We start from the raw sequence: 20,958 nt of genomic DNA, 5'->3' as shown, positions 1-20,958 counted from the left end.
TATTCACTATTGGTAATTAACGCGGAGAGAGGTACCAAAACTTATGTTAATTCATATTGCCAACCAAAAAAAAAAACTAAGTTTAATTCTTCTTTCCATGATGTAATATTGCTAAGAACAAAATTATTTTCTGATAATGTGTATCAGTGCATGTTGTTTTACCATTGACTTTGTTTCTTATTTAACCATTTAATTAAAAAAGAAGAACTAAATTACGTATAATATTATGGATATAAACTGCTATAATTTGTTTAGTTGTGTATTTTTATTGAAAATTTCGACCTAATGGTACTTTAATTTTTTCATGAAGTTAATTAAAGTCACAATAATTTTTGACCTAATGGTAGTTGTTGGGATATATAAAAATACTTTATTCAGCTGAAAAAGACAACATATGGAAGTAAGATATTAGATATATGTAAATTTTGTTATTGGAATACATAAAATAATTGATCATTCCTATATTCTAATTTATTAATATTTCATTTATATACAAAAATCAAAATGTAAAAAAAATGTCAATATATGATTCATCATATCATTGATTAACATATATGTTTTATCTAAATTAATTAAAATCTATAAAAAATAACAATATAGGGTCGCAAGAGAAATATAAATATTTTTTATTTGGAATAGATAAAATAACTGATCTTAGTCTCACCTAATTTGTAGATATTTGTTATTTGGAATAGATAAAATATATTTTCTCTCTATTGGTTATAAGTAAAAATAATAATAATATCGATCTAAAACATCAATCTTTGTGGAACAACATCAACTTGCATGGAATTGAGGGAATATTTGTTAAACTATGTTTAAAAGATTGTTTTTGTCCAAAAAAATATATTTAAAAGATTATTAAATCCAAAATATATTAAAACAATCAATTTAAGAGATTGTTTTTGTCCAATAAGTTTTGATGTACAATTAAAAATTTAAAATGCAAAGGACTTTGGATAACCCTTGTCACCAAGAAACAAATGAAGCTAGGAGAACCAATAAGTTTTAATCTACAATTAAAATGCAAAGGACTTTGGATAACACTTGTCCCCAGGAAACAAATTAAAAAAATGTCATTCTTGATTGGGTCAGTTAAATCATTTTCAATTGAGTCAGTTAAGATGGGTTCATTATTTCTTGTGATCTCCGCCTCGTTATTCTTTTACTTCGGAATACGACAATCTTTTCTACATAGAAGACGAATCACTACATGTCTCAGTTCATGCACCATTCTCTGGTACCCAAATAACAGTTTAAATTACATCGGAAGTATGAAATAAACGAATCTAGCCAGTAAAATTATTTGATAAAGTTATTCTTTCTCTTGTCATGGAATTCCGAGACATTGTTTAAAATAAGTGGATACCTATTGACTATTGGACAAAAGATGAATTATTGTTTTCAAGTAATTTTTGGAGAATGATTAAAACTACATCAACAAAACTTATGCATCTTCGACTAACTAATTATAGAAAAGTATGAATCTGATTTTACTTAAACAAACTTAAAGTATACATGATTTCACAATATCTTAGTAACAATCCATACTAAAAGTTTTGTTATACATATGTCAAATTTGTTGTGAATTTACTATCAAGTTTTGTTTTTGTTTTTATTAGGGATATTGTTTCACATTGGAAAAGTTGAGTAGAATCTTAAGTAATATATGGGTCTCTTCACTCATTGTCAATTAATACCATAAAGATGATTGTGAAAGTGAATGTTGTTGTTGTTGCTTTTGGGCTTGGGCTCGTGGCAAAAATTGTTGGAGTTGTGGCAGTGTTGAACATCGTTGGCCATGATGGGAGCAACAGAGGAAGCTACGACAGCTGCATAAAGGAGTTTTGCTTCATGGTTTCAGAGTCGTTCATGAGCATCAGTAATTAAAGGAGGAGTGTCCTTGCCTTCAATTTGATCAACAATGGTCTTGTACTCCTCAAGGAGACTATCACGTGTTACTTTAACTTGATCTTCATGATCAAGAGGTTTCTCGAGATAGCTAGTTGATCCATGCCCGAATATATAGAGATCAATGGCGAGAAGAACCATCATGTCGAGGGAGTGTATCAGGGATATTGTTCCACATATAAAATCGAATAAGATCTTAAATAATATATATAAGAGATGAACTTCTCCACTAATTGCCAATTGATTTTGAGTTAGAAGTATAGAGTCTAATATTTTTAACCGGATTGCTTAACCTTTATATAATGTATCCACAAGAAACCGCCAAAGTGATCATATACATGTTTATACAAGAAAGAAAAAAAAAATAACCGAGATTTTTTTTCCAACAAGTTCACTTCACTTCTCATGTCTCATCCGAAAACCTTCTATGGAACGCACTAGACATGTATTCTTCTTCTTACACACACCATCAACACATTTACAATGCTTAGTTTTCAGTTTTCTTAGCCCATATCAAAGGCCCAACACTAAAGCCCAATAAACTCTTTCCCGCTTCGACGGCCATTATAATAAACTCAGCTATTATTAATCTTAAATCCTGATACTGTAAATTACTCAAATGGCTTGGCTTCGTTTCTTCTCAAGAACCCTAAAATCTCTCCCCCAAATCTCATCTTCTTCCCCAAACCCTAACCCTAATTTCAGAACCTCACCTTTCTCAACCTCATTCCTCATCACGAAAACACCAGACAAATTAAAAAAAAAGCGAAAAAAACCAGAATCCGCCAGAACCAAATCAATCCAACACGAATCAACCAAACTCCCACACTTGGAATCACTCGTTTCACGCGACGCACATTTCCGATTCCTAATCCGATCCAAAGAATTCATCTCAAAGCAACCGGAGCGAATCCTCCGACTAGACGACGCCGGAAAACTCTACCGCGAACTCGGATTCCCTCGCGGTCGTAAAGTTACGAAATTCATACCTAAACATCCTTTGATCTTTCAAACGTATAGACATAGCGATGGGAAGATTTGGTTAGGGTTTACGGAATTTATGGAGGATTTGTTAGATGAAGAGAAAGGTTTAATGGAATCAATGGAGTTAGATAGAGTTAATTGTGTTCGTAAGCTATTGATGATGACGAAAGATAAACGAATCCTGTTGAGTAAAATCCATCACACTCGATTGCTATTCGGTATTCCTGAAGATTTTCGAGACCGGGTTGCGAAATATCCGGATTATTTTCGGGTTGTTACGGGTGGAGATGGGAATAGAGTGCTTGAGTTAGTGAATTGGGACACGAATCTTGCGGTAAGTGAGCTCGAGAGACTGTTTATGATTGACGAAGATAAGGCGAAACGGGTGTTTAAGTTTCCGGTGAAGCATGGGAAGGAGTTGGAGTTGGAAGAGAAGGATACGAGGAAGCTGAATTTGTTGAATACGTTTCCTCTTGTTTCGCCGTATTCGGATGGTTGGAAGCTTGATGTTTGGAGTTTGGAAGCGGAGAAGTATCGCGTTGGGATTGTGCACGAGTTCTTGAACTTGACGTTGGAGAAGAGAGCTTCGATTCATCATATTGTGGAGTTTAAAGATGAGTTTAGTTTGACTAGACAGACTTATCAGATGTTGAAGAAGCAGTCCATGAGTTTTTACTTGGCTGGTACTGAGATGAACTGGACTGTGTTTTTGAAGGATGCTTACGACGAGAATGGTGTTTTGGTTAGTAAAGATCCACAGGTTGTGTTTAATGAAAAGCTCTATAAGTATGCAGATATGCAGCAGATGGAGCAAGTTGGTTAATTCTGGCTCAAATAATGGATATAGATTGAGCAGAGAGATATTATATCTCGATAGTCTTGGATCACTCTATTCGAAAGAGAGCTCAAGTAGTTGTAGTATCAGTTATGATCTAAGATTGACACATAATGAATTGAGCTACAATGTTGTAATCTGAAAGCATTTTACACTTTGCTACAAACTGGTAAGCTAGCTATGAATCAAAGCCCCTCATTGGTTTAAGGAACAGTTGTGTTTATTATACAAGATGGTTAAAATATGAAGTCACTGTGAAGCTGAAACACTTCTGCTTGATGAGCTTGATTCTGCAATTGAGACAGTAGCCAAAGACTTGGAAGCCCATGCTCTAGCATTCATGGCTCCTTCCTGCAAATTGCTACTCATGCAAGGTTCTTTAAGATACATGGTCACAGTATGTTCCAAGGGGTTCCCTAGTCTCATGTTTGACACCCGTCCCCAAGTGAATTTCACGAACACAACCATTGTGGGGGAAATCAAGTGTAGTAATCTCAACAAGACGAACACCGTGGCAAGCGTCAGATAAGTCTCTTGGCGAAGCAGATTCTCGGGTGATCTTCTTGCCCATGGGAACGGGCAATTTTCTGGCTCTGCGTGGAAATGAGGAACTAATCTGTTTCTCTCAACCCATCTTTCATCCATCGTTTCAATTCCTACATGAATGAATTTGTCCTGGTTAGTTTCATCTGCTGAAATCTTAATTGGTATATACAACCTATAACAGGAGCACAATAGCAACCACAACAAGACTGAGGCACACAACAACACAAAGATATAGCCAAAGTAACAACTCAAATACCTTACCCGTAACATCAGTGTAGAAGGCAACAAGGGAATCAAGAGTTCTCGATCCCCGGTAAACTACGAGCATTGTCGAATTCATAAGGATGATAGTAGGAAACCCATGAACTCCATACTTGGACAAGGTACTGAACCATACCACACCACAAAAAAAACTGAGCATCAAACCATGAAGTTCTCAATCAAATTACACGATTTCAGTCTTTTATACAAAACCCACCTAGCTTTAACTGATGATTCCTCAATTGCAAAGTGTGGAACCGATGAATATAACAGAGACATAAGATCAAAACTTGGTCTAACTAATCTGGAGAAAGGACACCATGATGCATAGAAGAGTAAAGCCGCATAGTCACACTTATTCTTCTTATCAACCATATCTGCAGCCATTTGTAGCCACCGATCATCTCCCTTCATAAACAAACAAAAACATCAATCACAAAACTCAGATCAAGAAAGCAAATGGTAGATAAATCAATGATTCTTAAAAGTACCTCAGTGACAAAACCAGGACGATGCAAGGCTGACTTATCTCGAAACCCTAAGATATAATCTTTTGCAGATTCTCTAGGACAAATCTGAACCCTAACGGTGGCGTTTGTTAGATTTACGAACAAAACCACCACAACCAACAACAACAAAGTCAGCTTCTTCTCCATCGAAGAAGAAAATTTCCTAGACAAAACGTTTTTGGAGAAAACTAGGATTATACAGACATGACAAAGGTAGGTGTTGCCAGCAAAGAAAGGTTGACAAGTCGTTGTCGTCAAGAAACAAAAATTTAATGGCGTTTACCAAAAAGATTAAAATCCAAATTCGAAGATAGGACAAGGAAGATAAACCAAAAAATGATCCGGTTGATTTGATGACCGTAAAGAAACAAATATTTTGGCTTCAAATAATTTGTCTGAGAAAGAAGAAGAAGTGGCAGTTTACGACACAACACAACTGGATAGTTCGTAAATAAACAAATATTTTGGCTTCAAATAATTTGTCTGAGACGTCAGATACACAAAGTAATAATCATAATTAGGCAAAAAAAAAAAGAGATTTCTCAGAGTCAATCAACTTCGTTGCGGTGGAAGAAAGCCGACCACATATCTTTTTTTTTTTTTCTTTTTCTTAAATATTAGTATCCACTAGCCTATGAGCTTTGGAAAACTCACTTTCAACACAATTTTGTATTGAAAAAATTTCATTGATTATGTTTATGTATTAAATTATTATGATATAAATTTAAGTGTTACATAAATTTTATCTAATTTTATGTTATATTGTAAATATTTTTTAAAGATTGTTAGATTTTTTATGAATACCAATATAGAAAAGAAGAATTATGATTAAACGATATTTTTGAAATATTTTTATATGAAAAGTTATTAGTGAACAAATACATAAAGAAGAGTTATTATTATGTACATAAAGAACAAATATATAAATAATGAGACAGTCCAACAATATTTCAAGGAAAGTGATAAAGTTAAATTCTATAAATATTTTGTTAAATTAATATATTTGCTTACTAAATTTTTAAATACTTTCACATAATTATTATGTATAAGAGAAATAATGTTTTTAGCAAATAAACAATAAACAAGTTTGGAAATATATGAGTAATAAATGAACGCACATAATAAAAAGCTACGTAAAAATATTTGTAATTGAAAAAGTGTGACTATGTTAAACACTTTTCTATTTTTTAAAGAGTATTTTCCCTTTTGTTGTTTTCGTTTTCAGAAAATGCTTTATTTACGTGTTTATTTTAAAATATGCTTTCATCAAACAGAAAAAGATATACGAAGTTTATAAAGTACTTCTCGATGGTAACTATTATTCAGACACTCGGAAAATACAATAAACTAGACAGAGGATGAATCAAATCTAACTACGACGTGTCACATCATAAGAGATATAGATTGGGAAAAATGTCATTTAAATCATCCTTTTACCATTTTCGTTGGTTTAAAGCATGGACTTTAGATCTCGTAAATTAAATCCTTAATTTTATGTTGACTTTCAATTTAATCACAAATTCTCGTTGACTAAGCCAATTGAGGCACAATTTTTTTTTTTCGGTGTCTTCAATCGACCTAAAGACGAAAGATTACTTTGAATTCGAAGAAGAAGAGATATTCCAAAGAAGATAAGAGATTCTGAAGAAAAATAGAGAAAAACTCAGAAATTTTGATTAGAAAGATTTCTAACGATGTGTCTTAATTGGCTTAGTTAACGAGAATTCGTGATTAAATTAAACGTCAACATAAAATTGAGGATTTAAATCACCAGATCGAGAGTTCATGATTTAAACCAACGAAAATGGTAAAGTGATGATTTAAATGACATTTTTCCCGATAGAGATTCGGTTTGGGATGGATCATAAGAGATCATTAAGGAATAGTTCTTGTGTAAAGCCCGTAAACCGGAAAATCGGTTATGGTTTGTGTTTAAATCACCCGGTTTAATCGGTTGGGTTAATGGAAACCCTAGAGTGTACCTATAAAAGAAGGAAACTCGAATTAGAGCTTTGGTTAGTCATTTTTCGTTCTGTAAAAGAGAAAAAGAGAGAGAAGGAGAAGGATCAAAATCGTTAGGATTGGGGAAGAAACAGTTTCAACATATCAAATCGTTGTCAAAGGTAACGAAATTTGGTAGAGTTATTTCGAAGTCTTTCATCGTCGTTTTCCATTTTATAGAAGTTGTTTTGGATTTAAGCTCATTAAGTTATTCACAGTTTCGTGAGACACGTTTTTTCAGACGCGAATTAGGCCCAGCAGAGATTATAACTGAGATCGTGGTCTTGTCTAGTTTCTAATCAGCACGAGATTTTGTGGGAAGCTCGTGACGTCGAAGGCTACTATCAGTATACATACCTATTCGGATTCTCGTTATATGGAAGTAGACGTACGTGTTTCATATACACTAACAAGTCATTTATCATAAATAAATGTGAACTATATATGTTTATAAGATTAAGAATTGGCATCTGTTTGACTTATAACCAAAACTTTGAAAGCCAACAAGTATGAGACCTGGTCTAATACCACAAGCAACAGACTACTTACTATACAGTGTATTATAACATGATGGAACCAGAGATAAATAAAAAATGTACATCAGACAAACTCCTACATAGTTTCTCTCCAGCCCCATAACCGGAATTACATTAAACCGTACCAAATGTACTCGGTTTACAGTCCAACCAGATTTCACCGGAGTTACAGCCCTTATGATGTTCCTCTCCTTTTGCACCTCCAAATGCACTTTTTACCTGTAAAACCAAACATACCACAGTAAATTTCATGCCACTTGGTTAGACCAATGTACCAAATTCCAATTGAACTGTGAAACATAGAAACTTTCACTAATTTTTTTACTGTGGTCTACTGTAAATGCAAACACTTGGATTTGAAAACAGTTCAAAACTTTTCAGCTAAATTCAATTTAAAACTGATACTACTTGGCTAGACAAGTGTGCCAAGCACAACGCGCATCGACGATTTATTTGAATTGTGTAGGAAGATTGAAACTTACTGAAAATTTGGAGACTTTCAATTTGAAAATGTTTAGAATCTTTATGTGAACTTATTGTTGAGAGAGTCGGATTTGCGAGTTACATACCCGGTTTGTGAAAGCCGTCTCCAGTTCAGTATTTCATGGTGATTCTGCAAGTAGCTAGACGTTGTACTTCCTCCTCCAATACCATTTTCTTCACTAGGGAACTGCTCTGAGTACCCTGGAGACCACTCGGGGACTATGCCTCCGCTTCTTTCTCTCCTTCCGCTGCTGGAAGATTCCGCTGTTGAGTCTTCAGTGCTCTCTGCAACAATTCTGATATTAAATTCTGGAATCATAGCAGTGACTTGGTTTGAAGCCGGTTCTGCTCTCCGCTGCTGAGCTTGGTTGGTGTTAACCATGTTCCTTGGAACCTCTGCTCTGCTATCTCCTACTGAATTTCTCAAATTAAGAGACGACTCTTCGTCTTCTTCAGGTCTGATCAAAGAAGAAGTAATGCTTGGAACCATCTGATCCTCATATCTCCTGTTTGGGTTGAGTCTGGTTGGTTCAGTCTCTTCCATTGTAATGTCCCTTGGGAACTCTATAGGAGCTTCCTCTACCTCAGCAGAATCTCCAAGTCCTTCTTCGGATCCGTTCTCTATTGCAGCTCTTGAAGCAGCTTCTAGTTGCCACATCTGTGAAAGCGCTTCATGAAGCCGTGCTTTTGCTTCGTCTAATCCTACAATTGGTAGAGGATAGTTTGATCCAAGCTCGATACCAGCAGCTTGAAGAACGGACTCAGGTGCGTTCCACGGATGATGTATCCAGTCTGTCGGGAGTCTAGAGAGTTCAGGAAGCCATCGCCTTACGTATTCACCATTTGGATCAAACTTGTACCCTTCAAACTGAGGGTTATCTATGCGATCAAACTCCCGGCTATCCGGGAGAGTACCGGTAATGTATTGCCAACCAAGAGCATCGCTTTCTAAATCCGCATCAAGAAGTGTGTCCCAGAAATACTTCATCCCCCATCTCCATGGTAATTGAAGCACTTTAACAAAGAAGCTTGAAACAACTACTCTTATGCGATCATGCAACCAACCAGTAGCCCATAACTCTCTCATCCCGGCATCGACCAACGGATATCCAGTCCGGCCTTGCCTCCATGCCTTGAAATAGTTCTCATCCACAGCCCAAGGGAAGAACTTTAGATGGCCAAGAAGTGGTCTTTCATGGGAATATGGATGGTTAAAACTTATGTACCTAGAATACTCCCTGAGACCAATAGATTTCAGGAAAAGATTCACGCTTTCTTCCCCGGCCTCGTTTCCTTCGTTTGCCCACGCGACCTGTTTGATCCGAACAAGATGAAAAACTTTTCTCACACTCACTTCCCCAAAATGCAAGTGTGGAGAAAGAAACGAGGTTGTAGCACTATCGGCTTTTCTGCGGTTCTTAGAGTATTCAAGCAATGGACCGTTTATAAACGTTGTGAGAGCTTTATCACCATTACTCCATCCAGGAGACCAAGCACGAGCCAGAAGTGCATTGCTTCCTTTCTCAGAGTCATCCTCAAACACCAATGGATCCGCAACACATTTAGACACATCCCCTGCAACATAAAAGAAACATTATTGAATGATACAGATTTGGAAAAAACGAAAACCCACAAGAGAGAGTGGCAAAGAAACAAACCTGAAATGATCTTCTTAGGTGGAAGAAGAGGAGACTCAGGGTCATAAGGCATACTAAGACATCTCTCCCAAAACGCAGCAAACATAGAGAAAGGACGGCCTAATTCATCAGTCACTTCCCATGGCTCATAAAGCAAGTCTGCGTTGAATGATCGAACCGCTATGCCTTGCGCCGTCAAAACATCTTTAGCTCGGTGATCACGCACCAAAGACAATGGATCTGAAAAAGATCAAAACTTTATCATTTCCAGATCATCTTATTCCACAAATACATCAAACAAAACATAACCCATAAGAGAAAAGATGATTCCAATCACAAAAATCAAATCTTTTTATCATGCAAATTCAAAGATAAGATAAAGAGAGAAGAGAAGAGGAACAACAGACCATACAAATGGTTGAAGAAGATCTGAGAAGCACCAGTGGATTTAACAACATCAAGAAGAGAAGCAACACTATCAGTAGATCTCTTGGTGATAAGACAAGTACCAAGACTTCTAAGAGAAGAATCAAGCTGAGCCAAACTGTTCTTGAGCCACCACCTAGAAACCCTACCTGGATGATAGTGTCCTTCTTCTTCTGGTGCCCAAACAAACAGAGCAATCACTGGACCAGCTCTTACTGCTGCTGCTAAAGCTGGATTATCTTCAACCCTAAGATCTCTTCTAAACCATACAATACTACAACCACCAGAACCACAACCAGATACAGAACCAGACATCTCTCACAAACTAAAAAAAACTAAAACTTTTCTTTGCCAATAATCACATAAAAATTACTTTTTTATTCAAACTATTTCCAGAAATCGAAACCCTTTGGTCACTTATCTCTCTCGAGAAGAAAGACAACAAAAAAAAAAAGATTTTTGATGAGAAGGCAAAAAAAAAAAAAAAGCTTATCTTTACGAATATCTCTCTCTCTCTCTGAGTGCCTCTCTGGCAAAATGCAACTATACTTTTGGGAATTATTCACCCAAAAAGATTTTTCCTAATTTTGGACAAAGTAGTCTCTAAGTAATAACCCAAAAATATAGCAATATTTGCATTAATTTCTCTTTTAATTTATTTATTGTTTAGGTTACAGTTTGAAAAAATATTTATCTCTTATTAAATTATAATTATTATTTATTTTTGGTAGAAATATAAAATTATTATTTTTGTCTTAAAGTGAAAAATCAAAGAAAAATAAAATAAAAATAAGTTATCTAAAAAAAAAGAAGAAGAAGAAATTGGAGGTTGATAGAGAGAGGTGAAGAAGATTGACACTAGGAATAATGATTCAATTCACACGACGAGATTTATTGGAATAATTTTCCACCACAACTTTTATTTATTTCTTTCCACTTGAAATATTATCCCAATCCAGTTGAACCAAATCAACTGTGACTCACAAGATTTCTACTCCTTTCCCTAAAATTTCTCCTTTTTTCTTTGTTCAAAAAAAAAAAAAAAATGTAGAATCTTATACTATAATTCTCTAGAACATATTCTACATATAAATATTAAACTGATTTTTTATACACTTGGATTTTAGTGGGACGATTATTGGTTAATTATCAAATGGTTCAATTCGGATTTCGGTTCTGATTCGTTTCGATTTTCGTTTAGGTTTTTAAAATTTCTGTGTTATGAAAAATGGTATATTCAGATAAAATAAAATGATATAATAAATGATTTGGTATAGTTTTGGATTTGAGGTTTTTGGATTATAAATATCAATATGGTTTAGTTTGAATCGGATCGGTTTATCTGGTAAAACAAATGATATCTTAATTTTATTCTTTTATTTTTTTAAAGTTGATTATTAAGGATAATAGAGAAATCATATAAATGATGTACCGAGGATGGTTCTGAAATGTTATTGGAAGGTTAGGATATGAGAGAGAGTGACATATTAGCAAAAGTGGGCGAGAGATGGATATGGTTGGCCCTCCTTGCCTTTTAACATATTTTAGGACTTTTTATGTTATCTATATATATATATATATATATATTGTTTTTGGTGTGGAGAGTGTTTATCTTGATTCATGATAGAGTTAAGACTCCCTTGACAAGTCAATTTAAGTTACCAAATCACTAATCCAAAATTATGAAACCTCTTTTACGGCTTTACCCAATTTTAATTCCATCACATATATGTTTGATAGTTTAGATCTACATTTTTCTCTTCTGATTAATTTTTATAGTGAGCGTAGTTGTCGAATAGTCTTCATAATTGTTTTTAATATGTTTGATAGTTTAGATTTAGATTTTTTTCATCTGATTATTTTTTTAGGGTGAGCGTAGTTGTCGAATCGTCTACTTAAATTTTTTAATAGCTTTAAACATGATACTGAGAGCTGGTTAAAAATATATTTTAGGTTCGAAGAAAATTGATTTATAACTTAGACCTACATAAAAAAAAATAACAAATCAGAATCACTAACTAGCTACTTGTATTTGGTTAAATTCCATCATATGCGTAGGACATTGAATTTTGTGGGTAAAAATTAGAAGATACAAACATACATTTCTGAAAATCATAAATATTCATCAGATTAAGTATACAACAAATTGACGAAAAAAAAAATTTACAACTAATTTACTTTTTTTTTTATCAATAACACATTAATTTAAAGATAACTTCATGATTGGTTTACCGCTCAACAATTAATTCACATCAGACAAAATATATTTAACAAAGCGGATAAATAATATAAAAATGAATAATGATGACACAAATGAACGGATTACATACATTAAAAAAAACAATCATGATATCTGCTCTCGACCACCTCTAAATTAGCTTGTTTTCGAGTGTAAATAACGTGCCTTTTATTATTTTATTGCTCGTAGGAGTATTCATAATATAGCTAGAAAGAGCTTATTATTTTATTATATGTATGTACAAAAAATAATAGAGATTATTATTGATTTTGCCTTTTTTATAAAAATCTTGTGAAAATGATATTTTTCCTAAAATCTTACGGATTTATTATTTTTAACACTTAAAAATGTACCTCGTTACGTTTTTTTAAAATACATACTTATACCAAAGACTAAACCTAAATATAACGAGTAAAACGCATCTTAAATCACATTTTTGTAACCTCAAAAAGGGCAAAATTTACAAACTATTCAAAAAGGAAAAATTCATAAATACAATTAAGAGAATGGCAAATCCGTAATTGATTCATTATAATATATACAATCTAACATAGAAGAGTACCATAATGACAGTAAAGTTATATATGGATATAATAAATTAGAAAACTTCTGCTTTATTACTAGTGAAAATTCCCAAACAAAACTCCAACTATTTTATATTTGAACGTTTAATATCCAAAACTTTTCGGTTGGAAAAACAATACACATACAAAAGAAACTGTAAAATTTAATACACAAACAATTAAATATTTTTATTTTCATACTCACGATCTCAAAATAAAAATAAAATTCCAATTTTATCCTTACTAGCTCAATTAACTATTAATTTTTAGGTGATGAAGCGCTAATTTTATTTAATTTTTAAAAGTTACATTTTATTAATATTTTGTTTCTATATTATTTGCTTTTTAAAATTCAAGAGAAAAAAGCAAAAAAAACTTTTTAAAAATAAAAATAAAAATAAAACATTTTTATGAATTGATCAATCTTAAGAGAGACAATGAGATCGGATTAAGATTTTGTCGAAAATAGTTTTATTTGTGAAGTATTTAAATTCGAATAGTAAGTTTCTCACGACGAAGAAGAAGTTCATATCAATGCTCGTTGATATCATATTCATTACGACGAATGAGATCAAATTAATTTTATTGGCGATTAAAATTATGGATAGGATTAAGAGGAGATCATGAACGGTTATCAAATTTGATGTTGGCAAAACAGGACAACGAAAATTGTTTACTGTCGATTCTCATAGCGATTAATAGAGGAAATCTAGAATCGAAGATTGAATCCCAAGATAAAACATCTCTTTGATATTGTGACAATGTAATATGATTGTAAAAATGAATATTTTTAAATATTTTGATTTTCTCCTAATTTCTTATGTTGAATTTTAAAATAAAATATTTATGAGAAACATGAAATTTTAAAGTTTTGAGACAACATAAAATAAAATGTTAATAAATTAATTTTTATCAAAACTTATAAAATTAATGTCACATCATCTAAAATTAATAATTAATTGAGATGGTAAGGGTAAAATTGGAATTTTATTTTTGTTATGAGAATGTAAATATGAAAATAACAATATTTAATTGATCTACACTATTATTTGAGACGTACGTTAAGTGATTCTCAGTTAAAATTTTTTTTTACCTTAAATCATATGTTTAAAATGTTGATGTCATGGAAAAAAATACCTTTAACTGAGAATCACTTAACTTACGTTATAATCTTGGCCATTCGATTGAATTAATTGTAGTCATTGATTTTTTTTAATAAATCTTACAGCAAGATTTTTGGAGAGAGAATTTTTATTTATTTTCAATTAACATATTCCCTTATTGAATACTATTCATAATTACGTGGGTTTAAAATTGGAAAACTAATTATACTCATATATCAACAATATTTATTCTATTCTAAAAGATTATTAATCCAATTAATTTTTTTAAAACATTTCCTAATCAAATCTGCTTTATTTATAGATATAACATTATAAATATCGAATTAATATGTTTGAATTCGAAATTGGGTTAAATATTCTAAATTTATTTAAATAACTGGAAAAATAATTTTAACAAAACTATTTTTTAATTTTTGATAATTAAATAGAAAAAATATGTTTAAACATTTAAAAATAAAACTAATTATATTTTTGGTTTATATTAATTTTTGTTAATTAAATTAATCGAATTCCTTTTTCAGCAACAGAATCATATTAATTAAAAATATTCAATGCGTATATTCCTTTCTTAAATTTGAATATATCACTTTTCCATAATTATAGGTAATCAAATATTTAATTGGATATTCATTTTTGAATTAACGTAAAGTTTCCGAAAAATTTACATAATTAAATAACTACTTATAAGATAATTGCTAAACATTCTCCTATAATTATGGGATTCATCATAATCATTAAACTTGACTTCCACAATTTAATATTTTATGCATATTTTAAACCTAAAAATTTATATCTTATAAATACTGTACGTCCCATTTCAAGAACTCACTCAGCAGTTCCTATCTTCTTTTACTCTCTCGCTTCTTTTTTTATTCTAGTAGAAGAAAACGAGACCATGAAGAAAACTGAGGTTGTTGATCGACTAGACCATGGAGAAAGCAATATATCGAGGTATCCTCTCACACTCTCTGTTTTTCTCTATTTTTTTCATGTTTTTCTCACATCTGTTTTTTTTAATATTTATGCAGGTAATGTGGGAGATTAAAATGTAGACGCAGACATGATTTTGTTAAAGTATGTCTTGCTTTCTAATTATTTATCTTTTTATGCAAAGTAATATGTTAAGCTTTTTTTACCTCTCTATATATTTATAAGATGAGTAATTCTGATTGAATTTTTTGATAAGGATTACGGTCTTTTTTCTGTTAATTTGCAGATACATGATGATGATTTATAATTTGACTACTATCTTCCAATGAACAACAAAATTATAAGGTATGCAACATTTTTTCTTAAATCTGATCGATAGATTCTCTTTCACTAATATATTGAGACTGTGTAAATATTTTTGACTGTAGTTTAGATTTTAATATATTGGTATTGTTAATTAAATTAATTGAATTTTAATATAAGTTTTTATTAATAATTCTTTAATTTTTTCTTCTATAATTCTGATTTTGATAAAATTTATTCTTGTCTTATTAATTTGTCAAATTTGATAATTAATATACATATTAATAAAATACACTAAACCCCGACACATCATGTATACAACTACATATACTAAATATACAATTATGTATTTAAAGGGATACATCAATTCTGTAATAAATTCAATAGTATCCATGTTTAAATGATACCAATAATAAATTGAGAAACTTTTAAAATTTATAAATTATACAAATAAACATTTATAGATAAACAGAATATGTGAAATTCGTAATATATACAGAAGTAAAACTGATAAACTAATTAAAGCATGACTACTATGCGTAGCACAGGTACCATCTAGTTAAGTATTAAATTGCACAGTTTTATTAGTACAAGTGTTTTTTTTCTAACCAAATAGTATTAGATATTAAACGTTTAAATAAAAAATAGTTGAAGTTTTTTAAGAAATTTTTCGTTTATTACAATGTAGTCTGTACAACTGAAATTGGACGGTTTGAGAATAAACAAAAAATATTTGGAAACAAAGGAAGAAGACTTTAAAAAACAAAAATCAATATGTTCTCTGACAAAATGGATACCGATCTCTTAGGGGCGGACCCACATTGAAGCTAGGTGGGGCACGTGCCCCATACTAATTCCTATAAAGATTATATAAGCTATCATTTTCAGCAAAAATAGAGTTAGCTTAAATGGTATTACAGTGATATGTGCCCCATACCAACCCACGTTCGAGGCTCACATCTAGCAATTTTGTATCTTGTTTTTTGATCAATATATAATTTAGATAATTAAGTTAAATTTAATACTATTTATATATATGGTGCCCTATATAGAATTACTTTCTAGATCCGCCCATCTCTACATATTTTGTTTGTAATGAAAAATGTATCGTTTGTATTAAGGAAGGAAGTATATACCACTGAGACAACCCTTTTTTTTTTTTAATATAGGATACAATTTATTATTTATATCAAATTTGATTTTGATATCCTACTACAGTATAACAGCTTTTGTCTCATGAATGTTTTTTTTTTTTTTAATATTGGGGAGATTACTCATGCATTATTTTGGATAAATAGAAATTTTCATTATTAATTCAAACTTAACAAAAGAGAACGAGTTCGTTTGAAAAACATTTTGGTGAACTCAATAACATGTATAATACACTTTCACATACATATAATTTAGGTATTTTGTGAATGAATTATGCCTCAAAGTAAATATATTTTGGGTTGTATATGAGCATGGCAGTATGGGCAATGTTTGATTAAAGTTTTGCATGTGTTATGTCTGAATGCGCCATTCACCGTGTGTGAGTGTGTGGTCCTGACCCAGTTTTGTTTGATAAATGTCTATGAACATGAACATATACATACGTTTATATGTATCAGTATAATGTCTACAAAATTTCAATTTTATATGTATAGCTGCGCCTATAAAATTATTATGATATATTTGTTTATAAATTTTATATTATTTATCAAGTTAATAGTGCATAGTTATATTTATTTATTGTTGAGTTCAAACAATCTTACTTTTGTAATTTAAATAAGTAATTTAACTAATAACAATCGTATGTTGTTTACTGACGGATTTTGTCGAAATAAATAGTTAGAAGCGCCATTATTTCGAGGAAACGTGTTGAAAAAGATTATTTATAGAAAAATAGGAAAAAAACTTGAGTAGTATTTAAGGGATATGAGATAATTTACCCACTACCAATTGATTTTGAGTTGGAACCCATGAAACTTAACATTTATAGCACCAAAATTATCGAATCCATCATCTTTTATTAAACAAAATTCCGAGATGTTTGGTAGCCTATAAATTCAATTCTTATGCATCATACATGAATAGGGATTTGTTAAAATTATCAAAGAGAAGCTAGAATAAAATCTCTTCGTAGTGGGATTAACACCTTGTTCTAGTGAAAGATACCAAAAGCCGCAGTGCAAAATCTACATTTCGTAGTATTTATGGTAAGTAAACTATAGTTATGACCAACAAATAGCCAATAAGCAAAACACGCACCTCCAACCGAAAGAACATAAACCAATTTCAACGAGATTGCGCTCGCCCTCGAGCCCTGGCTAGGTCGACCGGGTACTAAAATAACCATATCACGTTGCACCAGCCAAAATCAAGATTCAGTTGGTTTTCTTGCTTGACAATTAGGGACATCCGACCCAATTACACAAAAAAAATTGGTCGATAGACCCTAATCATGCATTATTTTTGTTTTCTATATATATATTTTGATATGGTCCCAAAGAAAAATGAGATATTTTAGAAAGAAGAAGGTGCAATTTCCTAATAAAACAAACATTTTATTAGACTAGTTCATAGAAACATAACATACACACATGGTTATAAGAGCGACAGATGCGGAAAAGGATTATGGTCATGACTTGCACTGCCTTATGCTAAGGAGATGGTCCAAATAATCCGTTCAAAATCAAATCGCACTAGACAAAGCTCAAAAAAAGATCACTAGCTCATTCTCGTGCAGTCATTAGGATTTGCAACTTGATGTTATTAACGAATGCTTACGACTAATCGCAACAAAAACTTAAATTTCTTAGATCAACAACTCAACAAACTCAGAATTAGTGTTAAACTTAAAGAATGTATATGGGCGATATTATTTCGGTTTGTCAAAATAATACAGCTACTAGTAACCAAAATTGGTCTACTGATCAAAATATTTCAGATGCATGTTGTCATTTTTTTCATTATGTTGTTATTTACTGAACAATTTCATCTCTACTAGAGTGAATTATTTATAAATATATCGGGTTAATCATATTATATCGCAATAATTTTATAATTTATGTGATAAACTCATATTTATCATGGCAACACATTGTTATATCATATAAAAAATAACGACTTACATATAGTATAGTATTTGGGTGGATAACTATTTAATTAAGATGTTAACTAGTATATTATCGCAATAAATTTATATATTATTTGTTAAGTGCATATTATCATGTTAAACCAGTTATCATATCTATGCATATTATTATCTCAGTCATATTTTGAACCACCACACCAGCTCCGTCGTCGTCTCACTGCACAATTCCGTCGAATTGGAAACCACCACCGAGACTTATACTCACCACCGTGTCTTGGCCTTTGACCTTCATGGAATCAAAATCATATTCACTATTATTAATTCACTATCAACCGTCTCTTTCCGCCACAAAATCAAATAGACCATTCTTTTTACGAAGATAACGAGTGGACTAGGATGAAAAACAAAGCTTCAATACTCCAAACAATTGATCAGCTTGATCCAACTCAACCACGGTTTTGATAAGATGTGTGTCAAAATAATCTCAAGCTTTGATTCTCCATCCATATCTTCCTCTTCCACCACCATTTTTGTTTTCCTTCTTTTTTTTTCTCGCATAGAACACAAGCAAGAGAGAAAAATATGAAGCTAAAGGCAAAATAGTCTAAATTTATTGTACAGCACAAGACAAAATTGAAGAGGAGAGATAACTAATTTCTGAATTGTGTGAGCATAGACAGTCATATTAGTCTTTCTACTATCCAAGTTTTGTTGGAGTTGTTGAAGTTTTCAATCAACCAAGTGAAAAATAATCATTAACCAAAAAGTGGTATTTTTGTTTTGTTTTTGAAGTTCTTTTTACATTTATTAAGTGCCAAAAATGTAAGTAAAGAACTTTAGGGGTTTTCGTTTTTCCTTACGTTTTGGCCAAAATATCCTTAGTTAATTACTACAATTTTTTAACGTTATATCTTAGAAAAAAGAATATAACCACATACCACTCTAGTAAACAATCTTTGTATCTTGTTTTTTTATTGTTTCATTTTTATCTAAAAAAATAAAAAGTTCATGATGAGGAAGCTTTTGCCAATTGCTTGGCAAGCCTCCATCTACTTGATCTGAACAGATCACAGTCATATGTAAAAGAAAATTATTTATACAAAGTGTCAAAGAAATCCTTTTTGTTGAAATTTTGTTTTGTTGATGTAGAGAAAAGGAGATAGAAGAAGGAGCAGAGAGAATAAACGGACATTGATGTGGAAGAAAAGTTGGATTGTGGGAGTACGTAAAAGCTGAGAGGAGGAAGATATGAGCAGATCAAGGATGTGCACAGAAAATTAGAAACAAAGAAGGAAGAATATGAAAGAAACAAAGCAGTTTCAAGTTGGGCTTTTGTGAGATTAATCCCCGTCGAATCAGTGGGAATCAGATCACAAATAAGGAGTCGTTGGAAAGATTACATTGCCATAAATCCATACACAACTGAAGAAATTTGAATTGGAGTTATATTCAAGAAGTTATGAGTGTTTCTTTCGAGCCAAGTAATTACAGAACCAATCATGAATTTGTGATAAGTATAAATCAAGAACAATGTGCGGCTAGTGGTTTTGTGAGGCGTATTCTCGATGAGCCATAATGAATTATATCTCTATTATGGCGTCAATGGAAAGATCTCATTGCATAGAATTGAGTGTAATTGATGGCTTGTCAATCACGTATAATCTCCATCCAGGTTTGACATTATGTTATGTTTGATTATGCTTTACATATCATGCTCTTAAGCTCTACCTTGGTTCTCCATCAATCAGGACCTGAATCCATGAGTCATGAAAGCTCCTACAATGCTTCAGCTCAAGCCGAGCTCATTCTCCCAATCAAAAAATAAAACTCGTACTCCATACAAAAATGTCTCAGAAACATACTCCATACAATGCTTCAGGTCAATCCCTTCCCCTTTCTCTTCTTCTCCACATCAACATAACATGATGGTGGACCGAAACAGTAACAAAGACAATGATGGAGTCGTGATCTTGACAGTGATTACAAGTAAATGGATAAGGGTACATATGTATATACATACATACACGATCCTTTAGAAATCACAAAACCATTTTTTGTTGCTATTTAGGAAGCTATTGGGATTTATTGGACTTGTATCATTATGTTAAAAAAAATTGACCCAATAATGTGGAATTGGGGTGTTACAATCGATGTTAGTGTTAACTGTTAACAAACATGTTTAAAGGAAGGAGGCATTCACATTATGCATGAGTATTTATGCTACTGTTACTTATTTTCTTTAATTTAGGGTTTATATTTTGTTATTTGCTTTTCTCACAAGGTTACGTTTAATTATATAAGTAGGGATAAGAATTCGTTTGTGAGAATCTCTTGAAAACTTTTCTCTGCTCTTGTTACAATATCCGAATATCGTTATCTTTTGAGTTTTATTCTGGTTTTGGATTCCTATCTCTAGAATCTCGGACTAATTGATAGGAATTAGCCTTAATCAAGCCCACAAGATGTTAGGGTAAAACATCCCCAAAAGCTAGCTTGTGAGTTTGGGTGTCCTTAGATCTTGTATATAGCATTGATTAATTCCGCTCTTATTCAATGTGGGATATTTGACATCTCTATCAGTTTTTGGCTTTTTT

The 20,958-nt window shown here is 31.9% G+C and overlaps 3 protein-coding genes, 4 long non-coding RNA genes and 1 pseudogene across 8 annotated transcripts; 2 read left to right on the top strand and 6 right to left on the bottom strand.

The window, feature by feature from the left end:
* Positions 1-1,634: 1,634 nt before the first annotated feature.
* AT4G08945 lies at positions 1,635-2,036 on the bottom strand (annotated as a pseudogene; the record flags this gene model as incomplete). The annotated part of the gene is made up of 1 exon: positions 1,635-2,036.
* Positions 2,037-2,508: 472 nt separating this feature from the next.
* Positions 2,509-3,907, top strand: AT4G08940 (Ubiquitin carboxyl-terminal hydrolase family protein). The gene has a single exon (NM_116963.3). The coding sequence runs from the start codon at positions 2,531-2,533 to the stop codon at positions 3,716-3,718; it is 1,188 nt and encodes a 395-aa protein (NP_192633.2). The 5' UTR covers positions 2,509-2,530; the 3' UTR covers positions 3,719-3,907.
* AT4G05680 lies at positions 3,296-3,560 on the bottom strand. The gene has a single exon (NR_141891.1). It is a non-coding gene; the product is annotated as an other RNA (long non-coding RNA).
* Positions 3,854-5,535, bottom strand: APRL6 (APR-like 6). Its single transcript, NM_116962.4, has 4 exons — positions 5,029-5,535; positions 4,755-4,945; positions 4,538-4,662; positions 3,854-4,386 (listed from the first exon to the last, which is right to left on the bottom strand). The coding sequence occupies exons 1-4, from the start codon at positions 5,191-5,193 to the stop codon at positions 3,980-3,982; spliced, it is 888 nt and encodes a 295-aa protein (NP_192632.2). The 5' UTR covers positions 5,194-5,535; the 3' UTR covers positions 3,854-3,979.
* Positions 5,536-7,435: 1,900 nt separating this feature from the next.
* On the bottom strand, positions 7,436-11,053 carry CRY1 (cryptochrome 1). The gene is made up of 4 exons (NM_116961.5): positions 10,111-11,053; positions 9,725-9,943; positions 8,153-9,641; positions 7,436-7,802 (listed from the first exon to the last, which is right to left on the bottom strand). The coding sequence occupies exons 1-4, from the start codon at positions 10,442-10,444 to the stop codon at positions 7,799-7,801; spliced, it is 2,046 nt and encodes a 681-aa protein (NP_567341.1). The 5' UTR covers positions 10,445-11,053; the 3' UTR covers positions 7,436-7,798.
* A 7,448-nt stretch (positions 11,054-18,501) lies between these two features.
* AT4G05675 lies at positions 18,502-18,897 on the top strand. Its single transcript, NR_141890.1, has one exon. It is a non-coding gene; the product is annotated as an other RNA (long non-coding RNA).
* On the bottom strand, positions 18,534-18,952 carry AT4G05670. Its single transcript, NR_141889.1, has one exon. It is a non-coding gene; the product is annotated as an other RNA (long non-coding RNA).
* A 561-nt stretch (positions 18,953-19,513) lies between these two features.
* On the bottom strand, positions 19,514-19,717 carry AT4G05665. Its single transcript, NR_141888.1, has one exon. It is a non-coding gene; the product is annotated as an other RNA (long non-coding RNA).
* Positions 19,718-20,958: the final 1,241 nt, after the last annotated feature.

Source organism: Arabidopsis thaliana, chromosome 4, assembly GCF_000001735.4.
Source record: "Arabidopsis thaliana chromosome 4, partial sequence".
NCBI classification, from domain to species: domain Eukaryota; kingdom Viridiplantae; phylum Streptophyta; class Magnoliopsida; order Brassicales; family Brassicaceae; genus Arabidopsis; species Arabidopsis thaliana.
This window is presented reverse-complemented; position numbering and strand designations above follow the sequence as displayed.

Excerpts from the sequence above, each read along its gene's own strand:
- AT4G08940 (NM_116963.3), top strand. The coding sequence starts at position 2,531 with ATGGCTTGGCTTCGTTTCTTCTCAAGAACCCTAAAATCTCTCCCCCAA.
- CRY1 (NM_116961.5), bottom strand. The coding sequence starts at position 10,444 with ATGTCTGGTTCTGTATCTGGTTGTGGTTCTGGTGGTTGTAGTATTGTA. Across the intron at positions 9,944-10,110 it reads CTTCTTCAACCATTTGTATG|ATCCATTGTCTTTGGTGCGT; the intron begins GTCTGTTGTTCC and ends GATCTTTTTCAG. Across the intron at positions 9,642-9,724 it reads ACCTAAGAAGATCATTTCAG|GGGATGTGTCTAAATGTGTT; the intron begins GTTTGTTTCTTT and ends TTTATGTTGCAG.
- APRL6 (NM_116962.4), bottom strand. The coding sequence starts at position 5,193 with ATGGAGAAGAAGCTGACTTTGTTGTTGTTGGTTGTGGTGGTTTTGTTC. Across the intron at positions 4,663-4,754 it reads GAATCATCAGTTAAAGCTAG|TACCTTGTCCAAGTATGGAG; the intron begins GTGGGTTTTGTA and ends GGTATGGTTCAG. Across the intron at positions 4,387-4,537 it reads CTTCTACACTGATGTTACGG|GAATTGAAACGATGGATGAA; the intron begins GTAAGGTATTTG and ends TCATTCATGTAG.